This window comes from Thunnus thynnus, chromosome 2 (assembly GCF_963924715.1).
Source record: "Thunnus thynnus chromosome 2, fThuThy2.1, whole genome shotgun sequence".
Classification (NCBI taxonomy): domain Eukaryota; kingdom Metazoa; phylum Chordata; class Actinopteri; order Scombriformes; family Scombridae; genus Thunnus; species Thunnus thynnus.
Window position 1 is genome coordinate 9,237,301 of NC_089518.1, and position 27,528 is coordinate 9,264,828.

At 39.9% G+C, this 27,528-nt stretch overlaps 1 protein-coding gene across 1 annotated transcript in view; it reads right to left on the reverse strand.

The window, feature by feature from the left end:
• The window catches only part of npr3 (natriuretic peptide receptor 3), a 70,493-nt gene extending 54,923 nt beyond the window's left edge, over positions 1-15,570 (reverse strand). Inside the window, exon 1 of the mRNA XM_067602067.1 lies at positions 14,777-15,570. Coding sequence (XP_067458168.1) covers positions 14,777-15,437 — 661 coding nt within the window. The 5' untranslated portion in view covers positions 15,438-15,570. The remainder of the gene's footprint in view (positions 1-14,776) is intronic.
• Positions 15,571-27,528: the final 11,958 nt, after the last annotated feature.

Below are 27,528 nucleotides of genomic sequence, written 5' to 3' on the forward strand. Positions count from 1 at the left end.
GGAAGCTCACAGCCTCTCTCCTCTTCTCTGCTCTTTCTCAGCGTGGGTGGGGCTGAGTCCATCGTTTGTGTAGTGCAGCAGGGTAGAGACAGACAGCGGGTGAGAGTTTGAGAGTTGACGACAATTAAACTCATTACGTCAATGTAAATGCAATAAAAGCTTTGCGAGTAAAAAGCCAAGAAGAGTAATTTATCAATGTAATCTGCGCCGCAAAAGATGGACAGACTCCAAATGACGAAAAATATTGCCGTAAAGAGTGTGAGTATAATAGTATAATATAGTATAATATATTAGTATATATTAGTATAATATATACTAATATATACTATTAGTATATATAATAATATATTAGTATATATTATACTAATATATACTAATATATTATACTATATAAGTATAATATGAAATTACGTTTATCATCACACGATATATATCATCATATTGCACAGCCCTACTGATGATTATTTATCAAAAGTATCTTTGTGTAAATATTTTGTGAAAGCACCAATAGTCATCCCTACAATATTGTTGCAATATCAATATCGAGGTATTTGGTCAAAAATATTGTGATATTTGATTTTGTCCATATCACCCAGCCCTAATTGCAATTCTCCTTGAATGCTAGCAAAGCTCCTCTTGTCTGAGATGTAACTCATTATTCAGTACGCTCAGAACAACATACAGCAAGATACCAATAGTCAGGGGTGGAGCTAGACTCTCAGCACAGAGGGGGTGGAGCATTCTCAAGGGGCCCTTCTGATAAAGTCATTTTAAAATTAACAGCTGTGAAATAGCTGATATATCCAATCCTATCCATGGACACAAATTGTCACTTATTTAGCCAGGTAAGCCTATGTCTAAGAAAACACGATGAATGACACAATGGAGCCACTTTGTCAGACAAGCTTGTTCTGAAGAACAAAAAAAGAAAACAGGTTGCTCGTCAAGTTCAAATATTTCAGCACTGAGGACCCCATGTGGTGCTCTACATGCATCAAATGATAAACAGTTCAGTACCATGTCTTTCTTACATGGGAATAACAAACATACAGATGGGGGACAAATTAAAGGAAAATCCTGAATCAATGTGTGTAGAAACATAACGACTGCAGATGCTTCCACACAGGCGCACTGCATGGTACAATCAAGAAATTAACATCCAATCATGCCCTGTGGCATGTATAAAAATGCTGATCAGGCCAAGTTGATTTTGATTTTGTATCAAGATGGCAAGTGGAAAAGATCTAAGTGACTTTGAAAGAGGGTTGATTGTTGGGGCACAGATGGCAGGAGCGTCAGTCGCAAAGACTGCTCAACTGGCTAGTGTTTCAACAGGAACAGTGACTAAAGTGACATCTGCATTCAGATCTATGGGAAAGACACCAGTAAATAGGGTCGGAAATTGTGGTCGACAATGCACATTTGATGACCATGATGCTTGTGCATTAGTGTGATATGTAAGGAAAAACAGAGGAGCAACTCTTCCTCAGGTGACTGAGAATGTCAATGCAGGACGTGATCAGACTGTGTCAGCAAGAACAGTGCATCCACAATTACATAGAGAGGGATATTATAGTAGGGTTGCACATTTGAGAGTTCAGTGGTGCAAAAACAATAGGCACTGGTCTTCAGAGATGTGGAATAAAATAATGTGGTCAGATGAGTCATCCTTCACCTTATTCTTGACAAAGTGGATGAGGGCATGTGTGGTGTACACCCAGAGAATGGTACAGGCCTGAATGCTTGACCCCTACAGCAAGGGGATCTGGTGGCTTTTTTATGCTGTGGGGGGCATTTTGCTGGCATGGTTTGGGTCCACTTGTGCCCTTAGAGGGAAGGGTCACTGCAAATCAATACAAAATTGTTCTGAGTCATCACCTTTATCCCATGATGAGACATTTCTATCCTGATGGGACTGGTCTCTTCCAGGATGACAATGCCCCCATCCATAGGGGACGAGGGGTCACTGAATGGTTTGATGAGTATGAAAATTATGTGAATCATATGCTATGGCCAAGGCTGGACTGGTAAAATCATTCAGGCTGAGAAATATAGCGCAACATATAGACCCCAGGCCACTTTTTAAGCTAGGGCTCTGTGGGTCCCCCACAAGGAAAATTTTAGTTAGAAAGACTTGATTTCCTGCATTCTGGTGAATTTTAGTGCGTGTGAATAACAAACTAATGAGCCAACAACTGCCCAGTACAACGTACTGTTATGAACCTCAAATAAAACCAAAGGTACATATCATTAAGGAGGGAGACAACACAAGGACTAACTTTTAACCAATATTTATTAAATAATAAATCACTAAATAAACAACTAATATACTAACAAAATAGAAAATGAGGTGTGGGCATCACTTTATCAGTGTTGGGCATAGCACAGCACACCATATCTTTTAATGAAAGGAAGAACAAGAGTGGCTACACTGGGAGTGAGCTCCTGATTACATCTCAAACTTGGACCCAAGAAAGTGGAACATTTTGCAAAATAACCCTCAAAAATCTTCTTCTCCATAGAAGAAGTAATGGCATTGATCAGCAAGAATAGAAGAGAAAACATCATCTTTGGATATATTTTTCAAATCAAAACAACTAGCTGGCTGTCAACTGCTAACTGCTACCTGCTGTTACCAATATTCCAAAGGAGATACAGCACTAAAGAAGCTAACAGAATTTTTTTTGAAAACAAGAAGAAAATGTAAAGGATCCTTGCTGGCAATGTAATCCATGCATGCTGGAGCCTCTCTATGCATCCTGAACTCAAGAAATGATGGCATATGACTCATTGGGATAGGGAAATGGTCAGCTCAGCCCCCTGCTGACTCTGCTACCAGGCCAGTCCAGGTTTTCAAATGTAAACATCAGATCAAACATCTGTAAGATCATCTGTACATCCATCTCAACATCGCAGGAAATGGTCCTGGCCACATAGATCTTCTGGGGTTCCTAACCGCCTGGATGGCGGCCTTTTCTCCCCACTGAGGTCGAGAGAAGCTTCTGGCTGCACCGGGCCCATGCTGAGGGGCTTAAGAGGAGCTTCTACCCTCTAGTCACCGGGATCCTGGATGGGACTGCAACATAAGACTGTCATCTGAAGCCATTTATCGTACCACAGAGCATGTCTGTCAAAAACTGCGTCAAGTTCAAAGCAGTGTTTCATCAGCAAAAACACCTGGGCTGTGTTTCATGGAGTGCTTTTTGGACTACTGTTGGTAATCATTGCTGGTATTGCCTGTATGTGTCTGCCTGGCCAGAGCAATCAACACTGATGGAAAACAACTGGGACACCAAGTGATTGAGCTTGGGACAAATGCTGGCTCATGGCGAGTTGATGCTCCTACAGTGAGTTTTCATCAGAATTTACTGGGATATTTTGCAATCTATTCCTCTGTCCTGCGGCACAGACGAGCCCAGGTACCAGAGCGAATCACCAATCCAGTGGACCGGTCATCTGCCACCCCATTTCGGAGAATAGCAGGTCTCCTCTTCATGCAGATCTCCAGAGATGTTCAGCTAAATCCTGGACCAGTGACCCCTGGACTGCTGCAGAACTTCAATGCTGATTTGTGTCCGAGTGTGTCTGGGATTCCTCTGGTGCCAGTGATGAATGAGCAGCAACTTTCTGAGCCAGGCTTCTCCCTTATCAGACTTAACTTTGTTAACACGAGGCATGATGTCTCACTGAATAACTTTTCGCCACCGGGCTGTGGAAACCTTAATAGGTCCAGTGTCTCTCTCACAAAACCTGCTGCTGACACCACTGTGTGTCAAAACCCTGCAGTGAGGAGGCAGAAGTTATTCAAAACCTTCCAAACTGTCAATCATGCAAAAAGTCTTATGGGACCTGAAGCTAAAACCGAGGGGGCTATTCGAGGGGGCAACATCAAATGTGACGTGTGGTTTATAATGCGGGTAACATGTTAGAATATGTTGGGATAAAAATAATGTTATCCCAGCGAATGTCTTTTGACATTATAGGTATCCCTTCTGCAGATGACACTTTCTATGATCAACTCACAGAAGTCTTGAAAGAGTGCAATCTCAACAAAGAATTATGACTTATGGGTGATTTTAATGTGAACTGGGAGGATAAAACTGAGAGGATACATACCCAGAGCTAAGCACGGAGAATTTATCCATGAAATTAACAGTTTGAACTGTGATGATGTACTGTCCTCTGATGATCTGGACTAAGGCTGTGATACTTTTACTCACAGAAACAACTCTGTAAGGGAAAGATTTAATGTGAGGATACAGGTAAAATCTAAAAATAAAAACAATTTACCATGGTTTAATGAAAATTTGTGGAAACTAATGAAATCTAGAGATGCTGCACTAAGGAAGGCAATAAAAACTAGAAGAGACACTGACATGTTGATTTATAAAGGTTTAAGGAACAAAGTTATCCAAGAGCTAAGAGAAGCTAAATCTTGTTTTTATCTCAATATTTTGAGTGAGGCAAAAGGCAACAGCAAATTGATCTGGAAAAACATTGATAATCTCACAAGGAGGGATTTTTAAACTCAGAGTACAAAGAAAGTAAATTGAAGATCATCTTACTGTTGCTTGTTGTTTTTCTTGAGTCTGTGTATGAGTTTGGAAAAAAAAAATATGAAAAGGAAACTGGATATTGTTGCTATAGATGCTACAGGCCAAGTTTTTGAGCTGGTAGAGACTAATGAGTTACAAGTACACAAAATCATCAGCTCCTTAAAAAGCTCCAAAAGTAGAGATGCTTCCCAATTTGACACTATTTTTGTCAAATCACACAAAGATATTTTAACTCCCCCTACTGCTCATTTAATTAACTTGTCTTTTAAATACAGCTCCTTTCCTGATGACTCGAAATGTGCCATTGTCACGCCTATTTTTAAATCTGGAGACCATCTTGAAGCCAGTAACTACAGACCAATAAGTATACTACCAGTACTCTCAAAGGTTGCTGAGAAAGTTGTCATTAAACAACAGACAGCATTTCTTAATACAAGCAAATTTGGTCTACATTGTATGCAATTTGGCTTTGAGCAAATTATTCCACCGAAACTGCTACCTTGCACTTAATAGAGCAAATTAAATCAAGACTAGACAAAGGAGGAGGAGTTGGTGCTGTATTTTTAGATCTGTGTAAAGCATTCGATATAGTCAATCATGATGTTTTAATATTGAAACTCTCTAAATTTAACTTCTCATCTAGAGCACTGGCATGTATGTCTTCATATTTATCCATTAGGATACAATGTGTTTAAGTTGGTGACACACTGTCCAGTAACATGGAGTGCACAATGGGTGTTCCATAAGGGTCAGTGTAAGGTCTATTATTTAGCCTATATATTAATGATCTCCCTCAACAGTGTCATGATATAGAACTACAAATATATGCAGATGACACCGTTGTGTACACGCATGCAAAAACAGCTGAGTGAGCTGCTGCTCAGCTAGCAATTGCATTAGAAAGGATCACACATTGGCTTGATCAATCATGTCTAAGTCTAAATGTAAACAAAACAAAAGGTATGTTTTTCTCTAAAACCATGGTACAACCTCCTAACTCTGATATTCTCATCAAAGGTGAAAAGATTGACATAGTTGCTGATTTTAAATATCTTGGTGTGACACTGGATCCAAATTTCAACTTTAAGAAACATGTTAAATGATTAAAACCATAAAGTACAAATTTAAATCTAAATTTTGGACATATTAGAAACTGTCTCTCTTTGGACGCAGCCAAAATATTTATGCATGCTATGATTCTTTCCCATATGTCTTATTGCGTGACATGTTGGGGGCAGGCTGGAAAAACAGCCATAAAACCTCTTGAGTCCTCATACAAACAAACTCTAAAAACTCTTGACAAAAAGCCAATGCATTTCCATCACTGTAGGGTACTGGAGAAATACAATTTACTGAGCTTTGACAATTTTAGATAATTCTCAAATTTGTGCCTAGTTTATAAAATTTTAAATGGTTTGGCCCCTCCTCCACTATGTGACTTTGTGAACACTTGCTCAGTAAGTTCTGTTAGATCCTCCAGAATATCCTCTATACAAAATTGTACCATACCATTTCGTCGCACTGCATTTGGGCAGTCAGCTTTCTCTGTGACAGCCACAACTCAGTGGAATGCCCAACCTGATGATATGAAGAACTGTACTATCAATACATTCAAGGCCAAACTAAAAAATCAACTGAGGACGAATCAGCTGTATGACCACTGAGTCTAGTTTACATTATTAATTTTTAATTGACATTGTGGGTGTATGTGATGTGCTGTAGTGTGTAGCTTTGGGATTTGTATGGTTGTTTTTTTTTGCTTTGTACTGTTTGTTGTTGTGCTGCTGTATGTTTTGATTGTGGGGGACTGCGGATGCAAATCAGCTTCGAGCTAACTCCAGTGCAGTGCATCTTTAATGTTTAAAACTGCACACTGTCCCAATCAATAAATCAAATCAAAAAAAAAAAATCAATACACCAGTATAATACAATTAACAACTCTCTCCAGCTGTTCAAAGGTTAAAATAGCCCTTTAACCAACACAAACATTAAACAACACTGACCTTAAGTTTCAACAAATTACAGTAGCCTGAATAGTGTGACAGAGGATGCTGTGTTGTCTCAATAATTTAAATTATATTATTATTGTTATTATTATAGCTCAAAGTATGATCTCACTTACTGAAATTTTCAACAAAACGCATGAATTTTCAAATAATATTGACCACATTAACTAAACTAGATAAGCCAATTATACCATAACTGTTTTTAAGGAAAGTAGAAAGGGAACAACCACTTTTATTATTGACTGTCCAGTTTCTTGGCAGCTTGAACATTGACAGGGCACGATGATGACACATCAGTAACATGCGCTACGTCAGCTAGGTAGCATGTTCATTTACTCACTAACCTGACGGCATTTAGTGGCATCTCTTGCAAGCACCTTTCTTTTCTTTTTCTCTTTCCCTCTCTGCTCCACCCTTCCTCTATTTCCACTGTCCATCTTGCTAAGTCATTTAGCTGCACTAGATGCACAAAACGTGTAACTGCCAACTACAATCTCTCTCTCTCTCTCTGTCAGTGACACAGACAAGTGTCGAGATGTGGTAAGCATAGAGTTAAACAACAGATTAATTTGACAGTCTGACTTATTTCTTCATTACCAAAATAAATAAAATAAATAAAAACTAATTATGAATGTTTCAGTCAAGAGTTGTTGTCTCTGCTCAGCTGGCTGCAGTCTAGTGCAGTCCATTTGTGTATTTCACCATCCTCCATAGAACAAATCAATCTGAACTTTGTATATATCACGGTCCCTTTTTAAAACTTCATCTTCCTCTCCTTCATGGTGGCAAACCTAACAACCCCTTTGTCTACTTCCAACTCAACATATAGCAAAGTGAGTTTGGGTAGTCTGGTCTCATTTATGCACAAACACAAGTAGCTCTTAATGAGCCTCAGATGGCTGAAACTTCATCTTGTGTCTTGTTCCAGGTACAAGGGATATATTCTACAACTGAAATGTACCTGGACAATAAAGAGAAACACATGTTGTGCTTATGCAAGCCAGGCCTCATCTCTAAGCTAACCAATTTAGCAATGAGGAGGAGTTCAGCTACGCCTATACATTTCGTGATAATGAACAACCCCAAATTAGACCAAGCAAAGTATCCTTCAGTGATCAGCAAAATAATATACATGAGCTAATAAAAAACCAACAGAATAACTCCAACTGCCCAGGGAAAATGTGCTTTAAACCAATTCAGCCTATACAGTATTCATAAATGTATCCCCTGTACGTTAGCAAGATAATATAGAGATAGCACTCCTAGAAATTAGCTCAACTACTGTGATTTGATTTAATACCTATACAAATTAATTCACATTGCAGGGCCTACGCAGCATGCACATGACTACGCATACATTGCATATTATTGCAAAAGAATACACCGAATTTCAGCTGCATAATAGCAAACTGAGAAGCCAGCAGCACAGCATCAACTGTAAGCATGTGGAAGTCATAAATGCCAATGATTCATGCTCCTCACATATTGAATCTGAACAGCATGGCAGCGAAACTAAACAGAGAACATGCCAACAACAATGCAGCCGCATAGTTAAGTGGCATTGCCAAACAACACAGCCTGTACTGAACCAAAATATGCAATGCCACAAGCAATGAACAAAGATTTGAAGGGGTGGGCCTATGAGCAGGAATTTTGACATCAAAAATAGTTTAGAAGCCAATCCTGGTCCAATATTCAATTTACACAAGTGTGACTGGGAAACCTGAAGACTCCAGTGCACACACACTGAGAGTGGACTTAACAGTGAAGTAGGAGGCATCTTGTGTCCAACAGTTAAAATTCTGAAATGAAATATATTTGCATTTTCAATGAGTGAGAAGGGGTAGATGTAATTTTAAGGATTTTAACAAGATAATTGAACATTTTTTGTGGAAAGGGGGTATTTTATATAAAGCGTAAAACATGTCATGATCTTTAAGTTATGATATGAATTTGAGAAACCTTGCTTATCCAAAACAAGCCAGGAAGGATATAACTGTTCTTTTGTACACAAATAAACTGTGCTTGGCAGCAAAACTAGGAGGCCAATCTATCAATGACGCATGAACACAAACACAAATAAACAAAGCCACAACAACAAGAGAAGACTGCAATATTTTGTCACCAAAAAGTTGTTGGCATGATAATAACAATAACATTCCTTAACATAATAATAACATAATAATAACATGATAACCTCCATGGATGCTTTACACCATGTGTACATACAAGTTTATGAATGAACTGAGGGTGATATAGCAATGTTGAGTGTTCGTATTTCCAGTAGGTCTCTACATGTCCCATATAAATTATGTTAGACAAACAAGGTGGTCCTGTACCATTTAGTACACCTCCAAAACACAACTATATCAGCCACACAGTCCAAGTAAATAGCACTACACAATTATCCATGCTAAATTTGTAAAATCAGTTTTAAAATGTGGGAACAAATCAGACTCCAACAAGAATCCTGTTTCAAACCAGTACCTGTACCTGAAAAAGCTGCAGAACTGACCGTTACCCTGAATTATCTTGAAATCAATTCTTGATCCTTACCCAACCCCTTAGTATACGCATGCTAAGACCCATGACCCAAACTGTACCTGTTATCAGATGGGCTCAGAGCTGCAGCTGGGCATTGTGGGGGACAACTTGAGACACCAGTGTGCTGTCGGGATGCACAACCACAGGGGAAATAAATAAATGATCATTTTAAAAAAACAACACTGTGAAACGTGCAGATTACAGAGTAGCTCTGCAGTCACAGGCTTTGTGTATTAAGACTGCCCTGTTAAAGCTTACTGCCAGTGGTAGGCAGTCCTAATTAGGCTCATGCACATGTGTACAATTTTCCAGTGACAGACATGTATAATACAAAACAATCCATACAGCGTTTTATAATCTATATTTAGAGTACTGCTGTGTTAATGGAAACTCAGACTTCTGGGGCCTCATTTATAACTGAAAAAGGTGGCGTACATCACTTTCTAAGCAAACTTTGGGGTTTATAAAAAATAAACTTGATGGAAGAATGTTCAGTTCTTCACAGAAACTCTGATCCATGCATTTGCACATCAACTGAAGAAATGAGAAATTGCGATTCCAATGGCAGAAGGATGAAACACCAGAAATGGTGTGATTGGTACCATGGTGTAAAATGAATCGAAATATTACCCCTCACGTATCATATATGAAGCGTTCATTTGCAAAAACGGAGAAAATTCTTAAATTGAATAAACAAACCTGAATAGACAAATCTGTTTGAATGATACTCCCTGGAGTGGGCTCAAAAATAAAAACATGACTCATAAATAATAAGGTAAATGGACTGTACTTGTATAGCGCCTTTCTAGTCTTCCGACCACTCAAAGTGCTTTTTACACTACAAATCACACTCACCTACTCACACACATTCATACGCTGAATGGGTACAGGGGCTACCATGCAAGGTCCCAACCTGCCCATCAGAGGAAATCTAATCATTCACACACATTAACACACTGATGGCAGAGCCATCAGGAGCAATTTGGTGTTTAGTATCTTGCCCAAGGACACATCGACATGCAGCCTGGAGGAGCCAGGAATCGAACTGCCGATCTTCCAATTAGTAGATGACCCACCCTACCTCCTGAGCCACATCTGCCCCAAGGTGAACAGTAGGACAAAGTACGTTTACACTGATGCCATTTTCTATGCCTCAGTCAGGCAGATATAATTGCATAGGTTCATATATTGTTATCATATATCATATATTGTTTTTTACAATGTGCTAATTTTTTATGGCTTTTAGTTCATTTTATCTCTGTTTTTATTGTAAAGCATTTTGTAACTGTTTTGAAAGGTGCTATACAAATAAAGTGTACTATAATACTTATTCATTCCTTTTCATTGTCATTTACAATCAGGGTAAATCCCACACCTGAAGCTGCTATACAATTGAATAGCTTTTCAGATACGATCAAATGGGTGGGTATAAAAAGGTGTGCAAGATATGCATTTTGCAATGCACAATGGCTGATTTGGCACTCTTGGAGGATGTGGCGAATGGAAGACTTTGGAGAGACGAATTTTCAGAGACCAGCAAAATTTGCTGGCCAATGAGGATGAGTGGCTTATGAACCGGATTCTGACTTCCACAAGCTCTTCTCTTGGATCTCTGTGCTATATTGGGCCCAGCTTTGCAGAGAAGCACCTGCAGGAACCATACCGTGCCAGTCCCACTACAGGTCCTGAAAACACTGGAATTTCTGGCAACCGGCACTTTCCAGAGGTAATTGGCTGATAGGTCAGGGATATCTCAGCCAACCTTTAGCTGTGTTATGCCAGACGTGTTAGGAGGTAACTGGTTTGTCATATCTGTACATAAAGTCTCCTTGCATGGTGGGTGAACAGCCAAATTAAAAAAATGCAAATGTGCAGCTATGTCTAGTTTCCCTAATGTAATCAGTGCTATAAGCTGCACTCATGCTATAAGGGCAGTGAGTGTGAATGAATTTGCTTTCATTTATATCAAGTATTTTCATTTCCTCAATGTCCAAATCATGTGTGATGTGTTTTAACTGTGATGCATGTTTCTAACAAATGCAGTGGCTTGGTGGCCTGAGTCAACCCATGACTCATTCATATTCAGACACAGCAGTGTTGACCACAGACTTGAGGTCAGAGCTATGAGTGATGGCTGGCTTCTAGGTAAAGATGATTAATGTATTAAACTCCTAAACTGCAATTTTCCTCTAATGCAGTGCCTAACCCATTCACTGACTTTGCAGGTGACAGAAGATGTCCTCTCAAACAGTAGCTGCTGACCCCTTTCCCCAACCCACAGAGTGCAGAGGAGAGGAACTACAATGTGTGCCACAAACACTTATTTATTGAGTAATTCTTTCAATGTACAGATTATGTCACTTAACACGTTTTATTTTCTTTAACTCCTTGGCAACCTCGTTGACGGAGTCAATTGTGTCCCTCTGCATCTGCAGGACTGCATATGTGAGGACACAACCACTGCTGGAGGGTTGAAACACACGAGGTGCAGTGGAGAGGCTGGGCACACACAGCTCCTCAGCTGCAGCAGCACTGGCCCCACTGGAACACACAGCAACTAAAAGAAATAGGAAATGTTTCGATTATTGTGAATAATATCATTTGTTTTTGTGAATAACATTTCAATTGTTTTTGTATATGTGTAAACACAACCTGAATTCATTTAGTTCACTCATTTCAAAAAACAAATACAAATTACATAACCTGGGTCATCCGGTGCATGCACATCTGTGTCCCCCTCCACCTCCATCACTACTCCACTCAGGAGGGATTCCCCGATGATTCCTGCCAGTTTCTCATCAAGGGGGGTGAGCTCCGGTGTTCCCTTTCCCTTGCCCATGGCACAAACACTCTGCCTGTGTAAAGCCTCTTGGCTTTATGTTGGACCTTTTTTTTTCAGAGAGGGTCCGACCTTCTGCGCCAGCAGCATTTTCAGCATCCTCTGTGCTGCCACTCCATCGCCTTTTTGGCATTTGTAATGCCTGCACTGTGTCTACCAAACAACACCTTTTTTCTTGCCTCAACCTCCCAAACAAGAATCTCGATTGACACTGAGTGAAATTTCTTCTTTTGGCCTTTCTGTTGGCGTTTTCCATGTTTGTCGTCATAAAGTCTGTATGACTGAATATTAATTTGCAGCGTTTCACTGAGTATTTATGGCAAACTATGGGCGTTACAAGGGTGGGACAAGACGCTCTCTCACGTGTTCAAAATTTCAAGATGACTGTGACTTATAAAGGGAAACAGACATGGGAGGTGCATGCACACTGTGTTATAAATCAGAATATTTCAGTGCGTAAACACTTTCTGTGTTTTTTCTGTACGCATAGTTTTAGAAATGAGGCTCCTGGTCTTGAATCAAGCCCCATGTTTTCTGTGTCTGTAGATTGTGTACTGGAGATGTGACAATGACTGCTATGTGCAGTATGATTACTGTTGGTAAAGCTTACAAATGCAACATCATACAATACTAAATCTTTCATTTAAGCTTCCCAAATATGGTCATTAAAACATTGAGATAAAAGGAAATTATATTATCTTTAGATATAATATTTATCATATATACACAAGCAAATCATGCCCCATTATAACATGTGCCTAAGCAAACCAATAATGTCCTGCCTCTCCTCTCTAGCACTGCTCAGTTGTGCTGAGAAGCTGCACAACCTTTCCTGAAACCTTTCAAATCCCTCAGTAAGGCACCTAACCTGCCTGGAATACTAATTTCTTACCATCAGGTGCACTTTGTGGCACTGCAGCGTTTACCATGTATAATATATGCAAATTTATACAACAGCCACTTCTGTGATATGAAGTCATGTTATCAGGAACTGTTGTGTCCAGAGGATTGCAGCCAAAAAGCTGCTTATCAGTACTAAAGAACCAGCCTAGTAACAGATATACATCAATGCTCATTTGATTTGACTTTAAAAAGGGAAAAAAGTGCTTCCAAATCAACAGGAACAACACTGGTTTAGTAATTCAGCTTTCAAACAGCAAGTATATGTATATTTACATTAGACTATGCTAGCTTAGTAACCTATTTTTTTACTGCATGCCTCATGTAGAAAAAGATAATATTCATACTAATGCTGCTAGTTAATGTTGCTTGATGTAAGGTTCAAACTTAGTTTTATGTTCATGGTAAAAGTAAATTTGTTAGGCTAGGTCTCATTTTTTCCCCCAAAAGATTATATACCAATTGATTCTGAAGGTCATGAGGCTACATCATAGCTTTCATATGTAAGGTACTTTCATTGGAAAGATTTGGCTTATTTTCTATCCAATAACAATTTATTATATTATTGTAATTATCACACTTAGTCATAAATTATCTTATCATATCATATCATATCATATCATATCATATCATATCACATAAATATCTCACTAGCCCATAATCAAGTGCCATTTGGCCTGAAAAACAGTGCAGAATAAGACAATGACAGTTTTTAAGGTATTGCATGACTATGAGACCTCTATTCACTCACGGATTGGGCACATATTGAGAGAGAGCAACCCATTATGCTCACTTGCTTTCTGTCTGTCAATTGCAAAGCCATCTAAACAATTTCAAGCAACCAACCCATGTGGCCTATCTTTAGTCTGTAGACAACAACATGCACAATGTTATGTAAGTCTGTTTGAGTGATGAGGGCTGGGGATGAATAAAAACACAGATGCCCATCACCAGTTTTCTCCTCAGTGTTAGCTCCTTTTACATGAGGTGCTGGATGAAGTGGCTCTCCTTTACCGAACATGTATTTATTTGGCTCTAAGCAGGACCAGGGGCTGAGCAGGTGGGCAGTCTGGCTGCAGCTAATGATTGTTATTGACCTATCAAATATTTTTCTAACCATTAATTTGATCTAAATTGATGACAAATGTCCCATTATTTTCATTATCCATTGCTTTTATTGTCTGAACAACAGTACAGTAACTAAAACAATATTCAGTTGTAGGGCTGAAACAACTGATTAACCAATTTGTCAGCTGAGGGACTACTGAGCAACTATTGTAATAGCTGAACAATTATTTAGGTCATTTTAAAGAAAAATTTCAGAGCATTTCCTACTTCCATCTTCTTAAAGTATATGTTCATATTTGTTCAAGTCTATCTTGGTCCCTCTAATCATTCAAATCCTGTAGAGATCCTTTCCTATTGCTTTTTTCCATTGTAGCTAAATGATGGGGACCAATTCACACACCTTGTTTTGGTTAACAACACATTCGGGAGTTCAGCTTTTGCTAAAATGAGGTTTCAACATTTTCAGTTAAACAAATCAAGTGGATATCAATTTGGGGAACTGAATATTAAACAGTTTGTCTGTTTAATACAATTTGAATGGAGTAATTGATAACTGAAAACAATTATTTGCAGCCTTAATTCAATGGCAAATGGTTCACCTTTAAAAGCAAGAAGTCTTTAGATTTGAGAACGTCACAACGGCGTGGGCTACATGATGTAATGAGCCTACAAAAAAGAAAAACGTTTTCCCCTTTGATGAGTCGCCTTTAAATGATTAAGTGACACTGACATGTGATGCCAAATTACAATGTCACGATGTGTAACTTGGTAGACTTTGAAAGTGACTTATACGTTTATTTAAGTAGTTTATATAAACCAACTTATGTATTTAGTCCACAAAAGCGATATTGAAACTCACTTACCTTCAGTGTCATACATATTCTGGATGATGTCGTCAGTATCCAGGCGATCTTCTTGGGAAAAAGAATATGTTTTAATGTTAAAGTCAGTCATCAGATGATACACTCCCTCTAAAGTAAAGTAACAGTTCCGCTCCTCCTTGTCGTCTTCGTATACCAGCAGTGCTGTTTTCCAGGTGAAGTGCTCGAACATTGCGGTGAAGGTCTCTGCCATTTTCACGTAGGATGGAGCGATGCGGGTCAAGTGGGAATATTCGGTGTTCTTGTTGCCGAAGCCGGCGGCCAGGGCACCTGCTGAGATCACTGGGATGTTCCAGTGGGACGCGAACCTCACCACTGCCGCCGCCTCGTACTCGCACACTGGACCCAAAATCAAATCCGGCTTCTTCCCACACGACCTGTCCACCAACTTAAAAGCTGCATCATTCACACAGTCGGAGTTCTCAAACTGGATGTTAAAGTGGAACCCGGAGTACCGCCCTCCATTTGTCTCCAGTCTCCGCTGTGCGTAAAGGATCGCCGGTGCAACTCTTGCATATGAAAAAGGGAAGGAGTTATTTTTTGGCAAAAATACCAAGACCTCTATGTCTTCGGTGATGGTGTTTGTCCTAACTGGGTTAAAGACAATCAAAAAGTACGCACACATTGTGATGAAATATGGCATGATGCGATTCTCAAAGTCCCGCTTCAGAAAGGAGTATATCTATCTATCTATATCTATATCTATATATATATGTATATATGTATATATATATATATATATATATATATAGAGAGAGAGAGAGAGAGAGAGAGAGAGAGAGAGAGAGAGAGAGAGAGAGAGAGAGAGAGATAGATAGATAGATAGATAGATAGATAGACAGATAGAGATATGAACTAATAAACAGTGTGGAGAGATTTTCTTCAAAGGTTTCTTTCCCCAAGTTGGCTCCACTTGGCAGTGCACATTTAGCTGCAAACTGAAAGCCCTCCGCCGTGAGTAAATGGCTTAATGGTAATTAACTGTATTTGTCTTTTAAAGAAGCGATTCTGCCCAAATGTGTGTGATTTATTCTGCATTGAGAGTTCCTTCGAGAGCTCCTGAACCTGCTCAGATTCTGATCTCAACTGTTGGTCCTGCCTGGCTCGGAGATTCTTTCAGCTCGGCCAGCAGCCACCACACACGCTGGCTCTGGCCTAGAGTTGTGAAGCATCTTTTCAGGCATGTTCCTGCGTCATCAGAGCGCTGCCCACCTCCTTCTTAAAGCTACAGGCAGCAACAGACTGCTGCACCCATGAGCCACTTCAACACAGCATGAGTTAATGCAATTAATGGGAATTATGGCTCAGTAAACTGAAAACAACTAATGACAAGTATGAAAGTACATAAAGAAAGTTATGCACAAATATATACATTCACCAAGCACTTCATTAGGAACACCTGTTCTGTTGCCCCCTACCCCCCCATCCCTTCAATGAAGCAAAGACAATTAAATAAAATTCATTAATTTCTTTATGATTTCAAAGCAAAAAGGGAAAAGTATATAACACACAATATTACTGTTCAAGTGATGCTATAATAAGAAGATTAAGAAGAGGCTTGCTGCACACCTAAAACTCACATCTGAACCAGCTTAAAACTCATTTATTTAAGCAATTTCTGCAAGAAGAAGAGTGAGCAACCTATTTTTTATCTGTTTCATCAGACTTACTAGTCAATAAGAAAAACAAATCCTGAGTGTGACTGAAGTCTACTTTGGACTACATGCTTATTTGAATTAAATATAAAAAAAATGTGTATATATGTATTTTATCTACACATGTATTTAATATATTCTAGAAATTTCTGCATGTAACTTTATATTTATTATGATGTGTTAGATGTGAGACCATGTGAGTAATGTGATTATACTTCTGTTTCACTGCACAATAATGTATCAGGAGCCTGTGATTAGAGGATGGATCTTCGTGAAGATGTGAAACATTGCTTATCCTTGCACTTGCATAAAATACCTAAATAAATATACATTTGTTTTATTTTGGTCCAGAGTTATTGACCAGCACTAGTACCAGCACCATATTTGAATCACACATAATTCAGTGATTAGTGCTCAGTGGGAGGAATATATTTCCCCTGTGGGCAGAATTGGACGAGATGTGACGTGTGCAGTGTGGCGTTATGTACAACATTCCAAATTTTGTTGCAATCCAATTCAGCATTGAGAGTTATGACCTACTAAGTGCATCAGGCCATGTCTTCAAAAGTTTGGCAATAAATTACAGACAAACGGTAAGTGATATCCAAAAACGGATTAATACGTTTTGTTCAGGGTCCTCTAAATATGGTATGTAACAAGGTTGGTTAAGATTGGATTTTAAAAAAATGTGCCAAAAGGAACAAAAAATGCATTTAAGTAAAAATTCAAAATGGCAGAATTTTTTTTTAGGTGCAAATGGGTGTGGCCTGTATCAGTTCCTTGGCATCATCCAAGGAACAAACTATGAAAATGTTGTTGTTGGATAGGCCTCACGGTTTATGAGTTATGAGCCAAAATGTAAAACATGTAATAACAGACCATATGGTAGTGCTGTTGGTCCCATGTTGACATGAGACACCTTTCCATAAAGTTTGAATGCTTTAGCATGTTTAGTTTTTCAGATATGAACACTCCCTCAGACTTTCCATTATAAATTTCATTAATTTAAAAAAATATATATAGTCACTGTAGTACGTTAGAGATGAGGAAAGTAATAGCATACATTTCCTTATGGAGATGTACATTTTGACATTGAAACAAAGTTAATAGGACATATCATATAAGATCAGTTAGCTGCCAAAAAACGGCAAAATAATAGTAAATGCGATTTAGATTGCATTACTGAAAGCTTAGCACTATTGAAAAATCTACCAAGCTAATTTGTCACACAGCTTGCCTGGTCAGATTTTTCTGCTTAGACTTTCAATCATATGAAATATATGGGTTGTAATTTTTCATTCATGACTATTATGTGTGCATGCCAGTATCTGATGTTGTTTTTGTATGTATTTTTTGTGTGTGTTTGTGAGATGAAGGTAATTTTGAATTGTAAATGAAACCTGAAGGTTCAAGGTGACTAACAGTTTAAAACAGAGAGGTTTTATCACAAGGACTGTGTTTTGCAGTTTTAATCAGCAGATTGACAGCAACAGTGTGGATCTGCATTTTTTCACCTTCAACTCTACTGAGCTCTGGCCTAAGCAGGGTTCGAACACACATTCTTTTTAGATCCAAGGAGTTCAGAAGTGACATGATTTTAAACCACTGGACTACTGAGACATGCTACATAACATAGGAAAACATTTCTTTAACATACATATCAATCCAAATTTCAGGTAATAATGTTAAAGAAAGCTAGAGACGAATTGAATTATGGTACATGATAAAGATGTAAAGCAACTTTGTACATGAGAGTATTATGAGGAGGATTGCAGTGAGCAGGTATTGAACACACAACCTTGTCATCTAAGGGGAAGCTGATCATGACAATAGTGTTCCAAACCACTGAGCCAACAGACATTCACAAAAATGATAGGAAAAAATCTCTATTTTGATGAGGAAAATTTATTTGTCTCAAACTACAGCTTGGAGCCCAGAGATTACGACATCATTAATGAAAGCAAGACCAGTTTAACATGAGAATGAATGATATGTGTAAAAAGTGTTTGAAGGAAGAGAGAATCTGTAAGTTTAAGAAACTAGAGTGAGAGGAGACACACATCCTGCAGACTGTATTGCAGTCAATGAGAACATGACAGGGACTCTCTATCAATTAAGGTTCAGATCTCAAAAACTATAAGACCTATGTGAAATGTATTTACATTTCGAGAGAGAGGAGGCTTGTGGCAACATACTGAGGCAAGATATGTGCTTGAGGAGTTGAAATTCTAAAAATATCTGTGCTCTCCACTGTGCTTGATCACATGACACACTGGTGAGACATGACAATATCTGTAAAACCCCTGACTTTTGACTTAAATTGCTGAAAAACTACAAAAGATATCACTAAACAATCTGATAACTTTGAAAATTCAAAGTTTTGTGAACATTTTAAAGTTTGAATAGCGTCTGTAGGATAGGGGATGTCTGAGCAGTTGAGTGTCAAAGTGACAAAGGTTCCAACTCAGTTGGATGGTTCATCCCGTAGACTGCCATTATAGATTTTAATGTTTTAAAAAATTATATAAAATCGCTGAAACATGTTACATTCCAGAAAAATACAAGCACACATCTGCTGAATTAGCTGCATGGATTGATGTTTGAATGGTTTTTATAGCACAAAGTATGCAGCAGTTGAAACGCAGCAAAAAATGTACGGAAGATGGAAAAAGAACTAGAAAATGCAATTTCTGTAGAAATTGCGTGTGATTGCTGAAAGCTGATTTAGATTGCATTACTGGACACTGAACACTATTGACAAAATCTACCAAGATTAAACAATGGGCAGAATTGAACCTACACCCTCATGTTTGTAAGACGCTATGCTATGCACTAAGCTTACATGTCACACCACAATGCCAGGCCAGATTCTGGTGAGTACTCTGTCAATTGCATGAAATTTATCAGTAGCAGTCTCATTAAGGAGATTGACATCACCTGTTGACTCCTGCATCCTTCAACTCTACTGAGTTCTGCCCTAAGCTGGGCTTGAACTCACAAGCTGGATCTAAAAGGAGTTCAGAAGTGACATTAACTTAAACCACCGGACTACTCAGACATGCTTTGTAGGATAGGAAAAGATGTGTTTAACAAGCATATCAATCCACATTTTAGGTAATAATGTTCAAGTAAGCGAGAGTGGAATTGAATTATCGTACAGGATAAAGATGTGAAGCAACTTTGTACATGAGGAGCACTGCAGTGAGCGGGTATCGAACACACAACCTTGTCATCTAAGGTGAAGCTGATCAGGAGAACAGTGTTCTAAATCACTGAGCATTCACAAAAAAAATCTCCATTTTGATTAGGAAAATGTATTTGTCTCAAACTAGAGCTTTGTTGGGACGGGCAGTAGTGTGTTTGGTTATTAGCAATAATTCATAATTATCATAGACAATTATGAATTATGAAAATAAGATATTGTTAACCTTAATCAATAATTCGGGCACCAACTGTTTGATCTGTGAGGAACACAGTTGATTATTTGCCATAATTATCAATTATCAAGGATAATTACCTAATTATGACAATTAATAGAATTATTAATATGAATTAACAAATACGGGGCACCATCCGGAAACCGGGACCAATAACCAAACAAGGTAGTCTCATAAAAAGGAGTTCACCTAGAATGTTAATATCTGAGAGATATCAACATTCCAGGGTGAACAAAGAAGGGTTGAAATCGAGCTCTGACTCCTTCAATCAGCCACTTTTCACAATATGTTACACAATAATGACAAAAGAACTTCTCTTTAAAGATATAACAGTGTTTATTAAACTTAGCAAAATTAACAAAGTTAACAAATGCTTCATTCAATAAACAACTATCTTAAAATCTAATCCTACCAAACAAAACACAAACAGCTATGTACAGGGTTGGACACATGCAGGGGAATGCATGTGTGTGTGTGTGTGTGTGCGTGTGTGTGCGTGATACAAGATGGCGATGGGGCCTGACGTGACAACGTCGTCGGTCTGCAACACGGACGTGACTATGGGAGGAAGTCATGTCGCGCGAGAACCGGAAGGCAGTAGTATGGCGGTGTCTAGGTTAGATAGAAGCAAGATGGCGCCGCCTAGTGGTCGGCGTCTTGCACTTACCCAATTCTGTGAAAAACACATGTCTGGTGGCGGATAAGGAAAGACAGAGCAAAGATTTGTCCGACGTTATCCGACCATCAGATGTGCAAAAGATGCCGGTGCATGTATGTGTGTGTGCACGTGCGTGTATGTGTTAGTCAGAAGAGAGAGGGAAGAAGGAGAGAAAGCGATCGTAAGAGGAAGAGAAGCGGTTCCTTTGTCCACAGACAGTGTGTGTACGGACGGCAGTCTGTAACGCACGTTGTCTGGTTTCTGACCGACAAAGCAACTTACTTTCTCACTCACGATGGCACAAAGACAGCAGCAGTCCCGAGCGGGACAAACACAAAACAGTCTAGCGTGGTGAACACAACTAAACAGGCAGCAAACTTAAAATACTCCTAAGAGTAAAGCAGGAAAAATGGACTCGGCAGTCCGTCAACAACACAACAAAACGATAGCAATAAAGCTAAAAAGCTAAATGCTAAGCAACAGCAACTGATGCTGATAGGAACACACAACTAACACTGCCTCTGCCCAGACTTATGCCTCTTACTTGGTCGCTTCAGAAAGAGAGCAGGGTGTGTGTGTAGTCCGTCTTTATGTCCGGCTTTGTCCTGGGCTCGGATGCAGACGGTGGCCATTCTCGCATGGTTGGCAAAAAGCATGGCAGCTGGCTCTCAGCGGTGTGGCGGAGAGAACAGCAGAGTCGACTTGGTGAGGGAATTTGAGGACGCTGGTTGCAGCAGCGGTCTCTCTCGGATCCGGGAATGGCGAAGTCTCTTCTCGTCTGGCAAGGGGAGTCTTCGATGAGGGGAAAACACGTGCGTGGGGTACCCCCTTTAGTCAAGCTGACTCACAGAGGAACAGAAGTTACCCCTAGCTCAGTGACATGGGAAAGGCTTGTGCTTCAGGGCATGTTCAGTTTTAAAGGGGCGGTGATGTCATGGCTGCATCATCAGGACTCTGCGCTGTGCAGGAGCGTCTCCACCAATGAGGGACTGTATGTTGACTGTTCCCTGCTAAGGTGTGAAAATCGCAAAGCATCCTTGGAAATGGAGTTTGCAATGGACTCCCATTGTCTGTAAGCAGCATTTTGGCGCTATACCTTTGTCTCGGGGGAAACAAAGGAAAAAAAGCACCTCGTGGTCAGGCCTCACAGGTTACATGTAGGCCCTCTCTGTGTGACCTCATAGTTTTAGGCCCAACATCCCCCCTTTGGTCTGAAGAGTGGGGTGCTGGCCACAATCTTCAGAGCAACCCAAGGGCCGAGCAGTCCCTGTGGGTCAGAAGTAACCTGGTGGTCACACAGTCCATGTGCTCCAGAGACAGTTGGAAGGCTGGGACAGTCCGTATTTCCTGAGAACAAGAAAGGATTGAAACAGTCCATACAGTTCACAAAGTTCAGAGTTCAGAGGCTTGTCTGGGCAGCTACTGAGGCAAAGTCTGAGGCAAAGTCTGAGGCAAAGTCAGGCTAGTGACAGAGGCAGAGTCTGGCTAGTGTTCTAACAAACCTATGTACATTCAGTAGTAACCAACACAATCCTTTTGCTGCTCTTTGGTTATCACCACTAAACACAACACAAAGGTCATGAAAGAAAAGAAAAGGAAAAGGGAAAGGTGGTTAAATGAATAGGCTTACTCCTGAAGGAGGCCGGAGTTAGCCAGTGGACTGGCACAGACAGGCGTACTGGATGGAAGGAGGGAGTCCAGTCTGGCCTGTGTGTGTTGAATGTACCTGTACAAGATGTGTGAATCCTAGTTGTAACGGTATTTGAAGTGCAATGCCAAGACTACATCAGATGTGTTTGTGAAGGTTGCATAGCAGTAGTAGTAGCAGATCTAAGAACTTAGTCTAACTTACATACTCACCTGTATTACACCTGACCTCAAACCTGACATAATATCTAAGGCATGCAAAGGTTATGGGGAAACAAATTGCAAGCTGGTGGTAACCATGGTAACGGAGGGAGTGGTAGTAAGCGTTAATGCATGCTGGGTTGTGGGTACAGTACACTACGCTACACTAGAGGGGACACTACCACAATGGCTCCACCCCCCTTCGATGCTGCTCCATGCATCGAGGGAGTGGAAATGGCTGAAAAAGCTCAGTCAGGGGGAAGGTCTGCTCATCACCCCTGTGGTTTCGGTTCCCACCCCACCGGCGAGGTGGTTGGCGCCTGTGAGGTCCTGTTCTGCCATCCGTCTTGGCGAGAGGCATCTTGTTGCCCTCCAACGCTAGGCTGGCATGTCCTGAGGTGTGGATCCACAGGACTCTGGTGTCGTCTTCTTGCCCCCTAGCAGGGTGCGTGAGGTGAGGTGACTCACCCTGGTAGCGTTCGACCTCCTGGAGATGTCGATGTCTGAATCTTGAGTATCAGAGTCGAAGCATTCGACGACGCTTGTGAGGGACTCTAGCTGTCGAGTGCACAAGCGTTGGCATCGATGTGGCAGTGGATTGTCTGCAACATCAGACTCCAGAGTCGCTCAGGTCACCAAGGCGATGAGGACGACTTCTTCCTCCTTCTGGTGGGGATGGAGTTCTGCTGAGACAGGGGTGTGAGCTTTGTGATGTGGTCAGCTCACTGGTCAAGGGGGGCCTGGAGGCATTCACGCCACTCTCATCTCTGGAGTGATCCTCCCCCCTTCGATCTGAACACGAAGGGGTGTGGCTAAGGACTGAGAGGGGTGCACCATCGGAGTGAGGGGCACCTGCATCCATCGGGTGGGCTGATGGAGGCACTTGGCAGTCATCTGGACTGTTGAGGTCGGGGACTGCATCACCAGGGGTCGCTAGGCTACTAGCTTGCATCTCCTGGTGGACTGGGGTCATCTGCTCCTTTTCCTGTAGGGCTTCTTGGGGCAGGCTTTGGCTGGTTGCACCGGGAGAAGGGACCTCTTCGAGGTCAGGAACATCACTTGGTTCCTGGGTGGCCATGTCGACAGCGGTGCTGGTCTGTCTGGTCTGGCCTTCTTCGCGTCTGTCCTCTGGTCTCGTCTGAAGAGACTGGATCTGCGTGCGCAGGGTTCTGTTGGCGTCCTGTAGCCAGAGTATCTCAGTACCTGAGTGTAGGCGGTCTTGACGCAGCCTGCGGTTCTCCTCCAGTACAGCCTGGTAGCTGTGTTGCAGCTGGCTCTGTTGTGCTTGGCTCTCTGAGGCTAGCAGCTGGGCTCTGCACTGATGGAAGAGAAACATCTCACCAAACAGGTCCGGAATGGTGCGCTTGGGCTTCCAAGCCGGGTTGTAGGCGTACTCAACTAATTCCTGTAATAATCACAGTCGCTAACACTATAACAGTTGAGATTCTCTCGCTCCTCTCTGGAGAAGCGGAGGAGGGCAGTAACGACATCTTGCATGTCTTGGTCATCTGGCCTCTGGGGAGCTACGGCTCCGGCCACATGGGGTACCTGGTGACTCATTTTACTTGTAGTAAATGCACAGTACATGGTGGCTCTAACAATTGTTGTGGTAAAACTGCTTATGCTGCACAAATGCACAGGTGAGAGGCAGACCTGTGACTTACACGGTTGATTACTCAAAACTGCAACCTATCTTGTCCTGACAGGACCCTAATGGTGACTCTAGCACCTAGGTGAGTAACAACCAGTTAGTGTCTATGCTAATTACTCTACAACCTATCCTATGAAGGTGTTAGTGAGGTGGCTTCAGCACCTCTGGTGAGTGAAAGCTGGTTACTGTGTTAGGGGAGTAAACAATTAGCATGTAAAATGCTAACAACTCTCTGCTAACACAACCACTAATGCACACTGTATACAATACACAACCACACTGGATATGCTTGGCAGAGCACAAGAGAAGTCAAAATTTCAAAAATTGAAATTTTGGAAAAAATTATTAATAATTCAAAAATGATTAATTATGGATTATTGTGCATAAATATTGCAAAAAGGCTGATATCTCAGGAGCCTCACACGGGGCACCATTAATGTTGGGACAGGCAGTAGTGCGTTTGCTTATTTTCATAATTCATAATTACCTATGATAATTATCTATGATAATTATGAATTATTGCTAATAACCAAACGCACTACTGCCCATCCCAACAGCTTGAAGCCCAGAGATTTGTACCTCATTAGTGAAAGTAAGACTAGTTTAACATGAGAATCAATGATGTGTAAAAAGTGTTTGAAGGAAGAGAGAATCTGTAAGTTTAAGAAACTGGAGTGAGAGGAGACACACATCCTGCAGACTGTTTTAATGTTTTAAAAAAATTTATAAAATCACTGAAACATGTTACATTTCAGAAAAATACAAGCGCACATCTGCTGAATGAGCTGCACAGATTGACAGTTGAATGGTTTTTATAGTACATAAAAGTAGAGTATGTGGGCCAAAAAATGTATGGAAGACGTAATAAGAATAAAGAGTGAGAACAAAGTGTGATTGCTTTCAGCAATCACACAATAAAGATTTGAATAACAAAACTAATAAATAAATATTTGGACAACTCACACTTTTGTCATCCAAATCTAACAAATCTAAAGATTTGTTATCCAAATCTAAAAAACAAAACTACTACTACTCCTGTCAACGTCCAGCAGCTCTCCAAGGCTCAGGAGAAGCATCCAGAGCCAGATGACTTTTTGTCTTTTATTTACTGGTTTAATTCATGTTTTTCATAGTTTATCCAACCTTCCCTCAAAAACCCTTGCATGCAATAATCTTCATTCTGCTCAAAAAGAACCTGATGTCCTAGACAAACTCCTTGCTAGAGAGGTCAAGAAGGATTGCATGATCGGCCTGTTTACAGGATCCCCATTCTCATTATACTGCATTAACCCCATAGCTGTTGCTTATAAGTGTTCGGGAAAAAAAGTGTATGATTATCAAACTGTTAGGGAATGCAGGCACTACTGATACTTTAAAAACAATGATTCTGCATCCATCTCAGTAGCATCTGTTCAGTGGTGAGAGAAAATGTATTTTGCTGACAGACTCACTGTTGGTTGCTGTAGCAGTCCATCTATCTTTAATACTCTGTCAGACGCTCTCTGCTGAATACTGCTTAACAATTCCAAACTGCATTTCATTTTGCATTTATTACATTCCTTTTTAGCCATTGATTTTCCAGATTCTCAACCAGCTCACAATATAAACACATTCAAAGTTGGAATGCATTAGAGAAGCCTTGCAGCATACAATGTTCACTGCATCTATGATGAAGCGTGAGTTACTGTCCTTACTAGGGCATCAAGTGATGTTGACAGTGCACTTTGGAAATTACAGTAGTATGCAAATATGAATGCACTTTACATGTTACTTTTTTATTGTATGGTCCTAATATATATGACCCACTTCTCAATTGATAAAATTTCCAGCAATTACTGTTTTTTATAAAACAGTATAAAGAGACATTAACAGTAGTAATTTTTAAAAAATCAAGTAACAACAATAATACAAAATTCACAGCCAAAAATAAATAAATTAATATATAGAATGAAAAAGAAAAGAAAAATAAGCGCACAAATACACATGTTGATGATAGCTAGAATAGTGAAATTGACAATGGTCACACTGCTAATAAGTAAGTAGTATAGTAGTAGTATATGAGAATTATAATAATGATAGCAAAGGTAGCAGTGAACAGTAGTACAATAAAGACAGGAACAATAATGACAAAAACAATAATAATACCAATAATAATAATAATAAAGAAGAAAATACAAAAAATACAAAAATAAAAGATAAAATGCCAGTATAATGTTATTAAAAACAACAACAACAACAACAATAATAATAATGACAAAAGACAGAGATGAGAACAGTGGTGTGTGTGTGTGTGTGTGTGTGTGTGTGTGTGTGTTGGGTGGGTTAGTGAGTGAGTGAGTGAGTGATTGTGTGAGTGTGTATATTAAAGAGGAGGCTTGTTATTATGATGATGATGATAACAACAACAACAACAACAACAACAATAATAATAATAATAATAATAATAATAATAATAATACTTTGAAAAAGGAAACATTATTCAGAGGTAGATACCAGGGGTGTAGATGGGTGTTGCATTGTCTATGTCATTCAAGAAGTAAACCCTAAATCCTGTTATGGATAGGTCCCGTTCTCTCATTTGAGAGAACGGGAATGGCAAAAAGACCAGATCAACCCCTCTCACAGACAAACAGTTGCAGGATGCCAGCAAACTTTGCCTTAGTTGCTAGACCATTTCCCTGAAACATTAGGATGTCCCCTCCCTAAGTAAAGTTCACATCATTTTGATGCCTGCTGTGAAGAAAAGCATGCTGGTAACTGTTTGAACAGAATTTACTGTTTACTGGTGACCTGTCAAGTAGGGATAGGGGAGGGGAGTATTTGTTGACATTTCCCAGGCACTTGCTGCTGTTTGGACATATATTTCCAACAAGCAGTGACACATAACAAAGCCAAGCTGAAAAACATGCACTTCTCCTCCATCTCCTTGCCACTGTTGACCCAAGCATACCTATATTGTTCTCTCTTTGCTCATTTGGCACAAATGATTCAAGAGTACTCAAGAAGTGCTGAGAGCTGCAAATCAGCAATCAAAAACAATGTCACTCTCTGTTCTGGCTTTGGAGAATTTGATTGCTGTGGTAATAAAATACCATACATTCTTTATATTTCCATGTCACTTAGGTATATTGATTATAAATGATTGGCACAGATAAGTCATGAGCAGATATGGAACAACAAAGTGAAACCACAGAGCTCTTACAGCTATAACTTGAATTTGAATGTAGTTTTTAGTCAGAAGAGATCTGATAAATAGCTTTTATTCATAGCTTTGATTTGTGAGTAGGAGTAAAAGTAAAGGATTTTTGCTGTTATCTTTCACTTAGGTCCAAAGTCTAACTTAGCAGTTTGGTAAAGGCCCTTATCTACATACATGCACATAGACTTGTACAGCCTCCCTGTTATAACTTTTTTTTTCCTATTTAGCAGGCACATCTTGTCTGCAGGAGCTGTGTTACACTAATTTATTCACTCACTTATTGAAT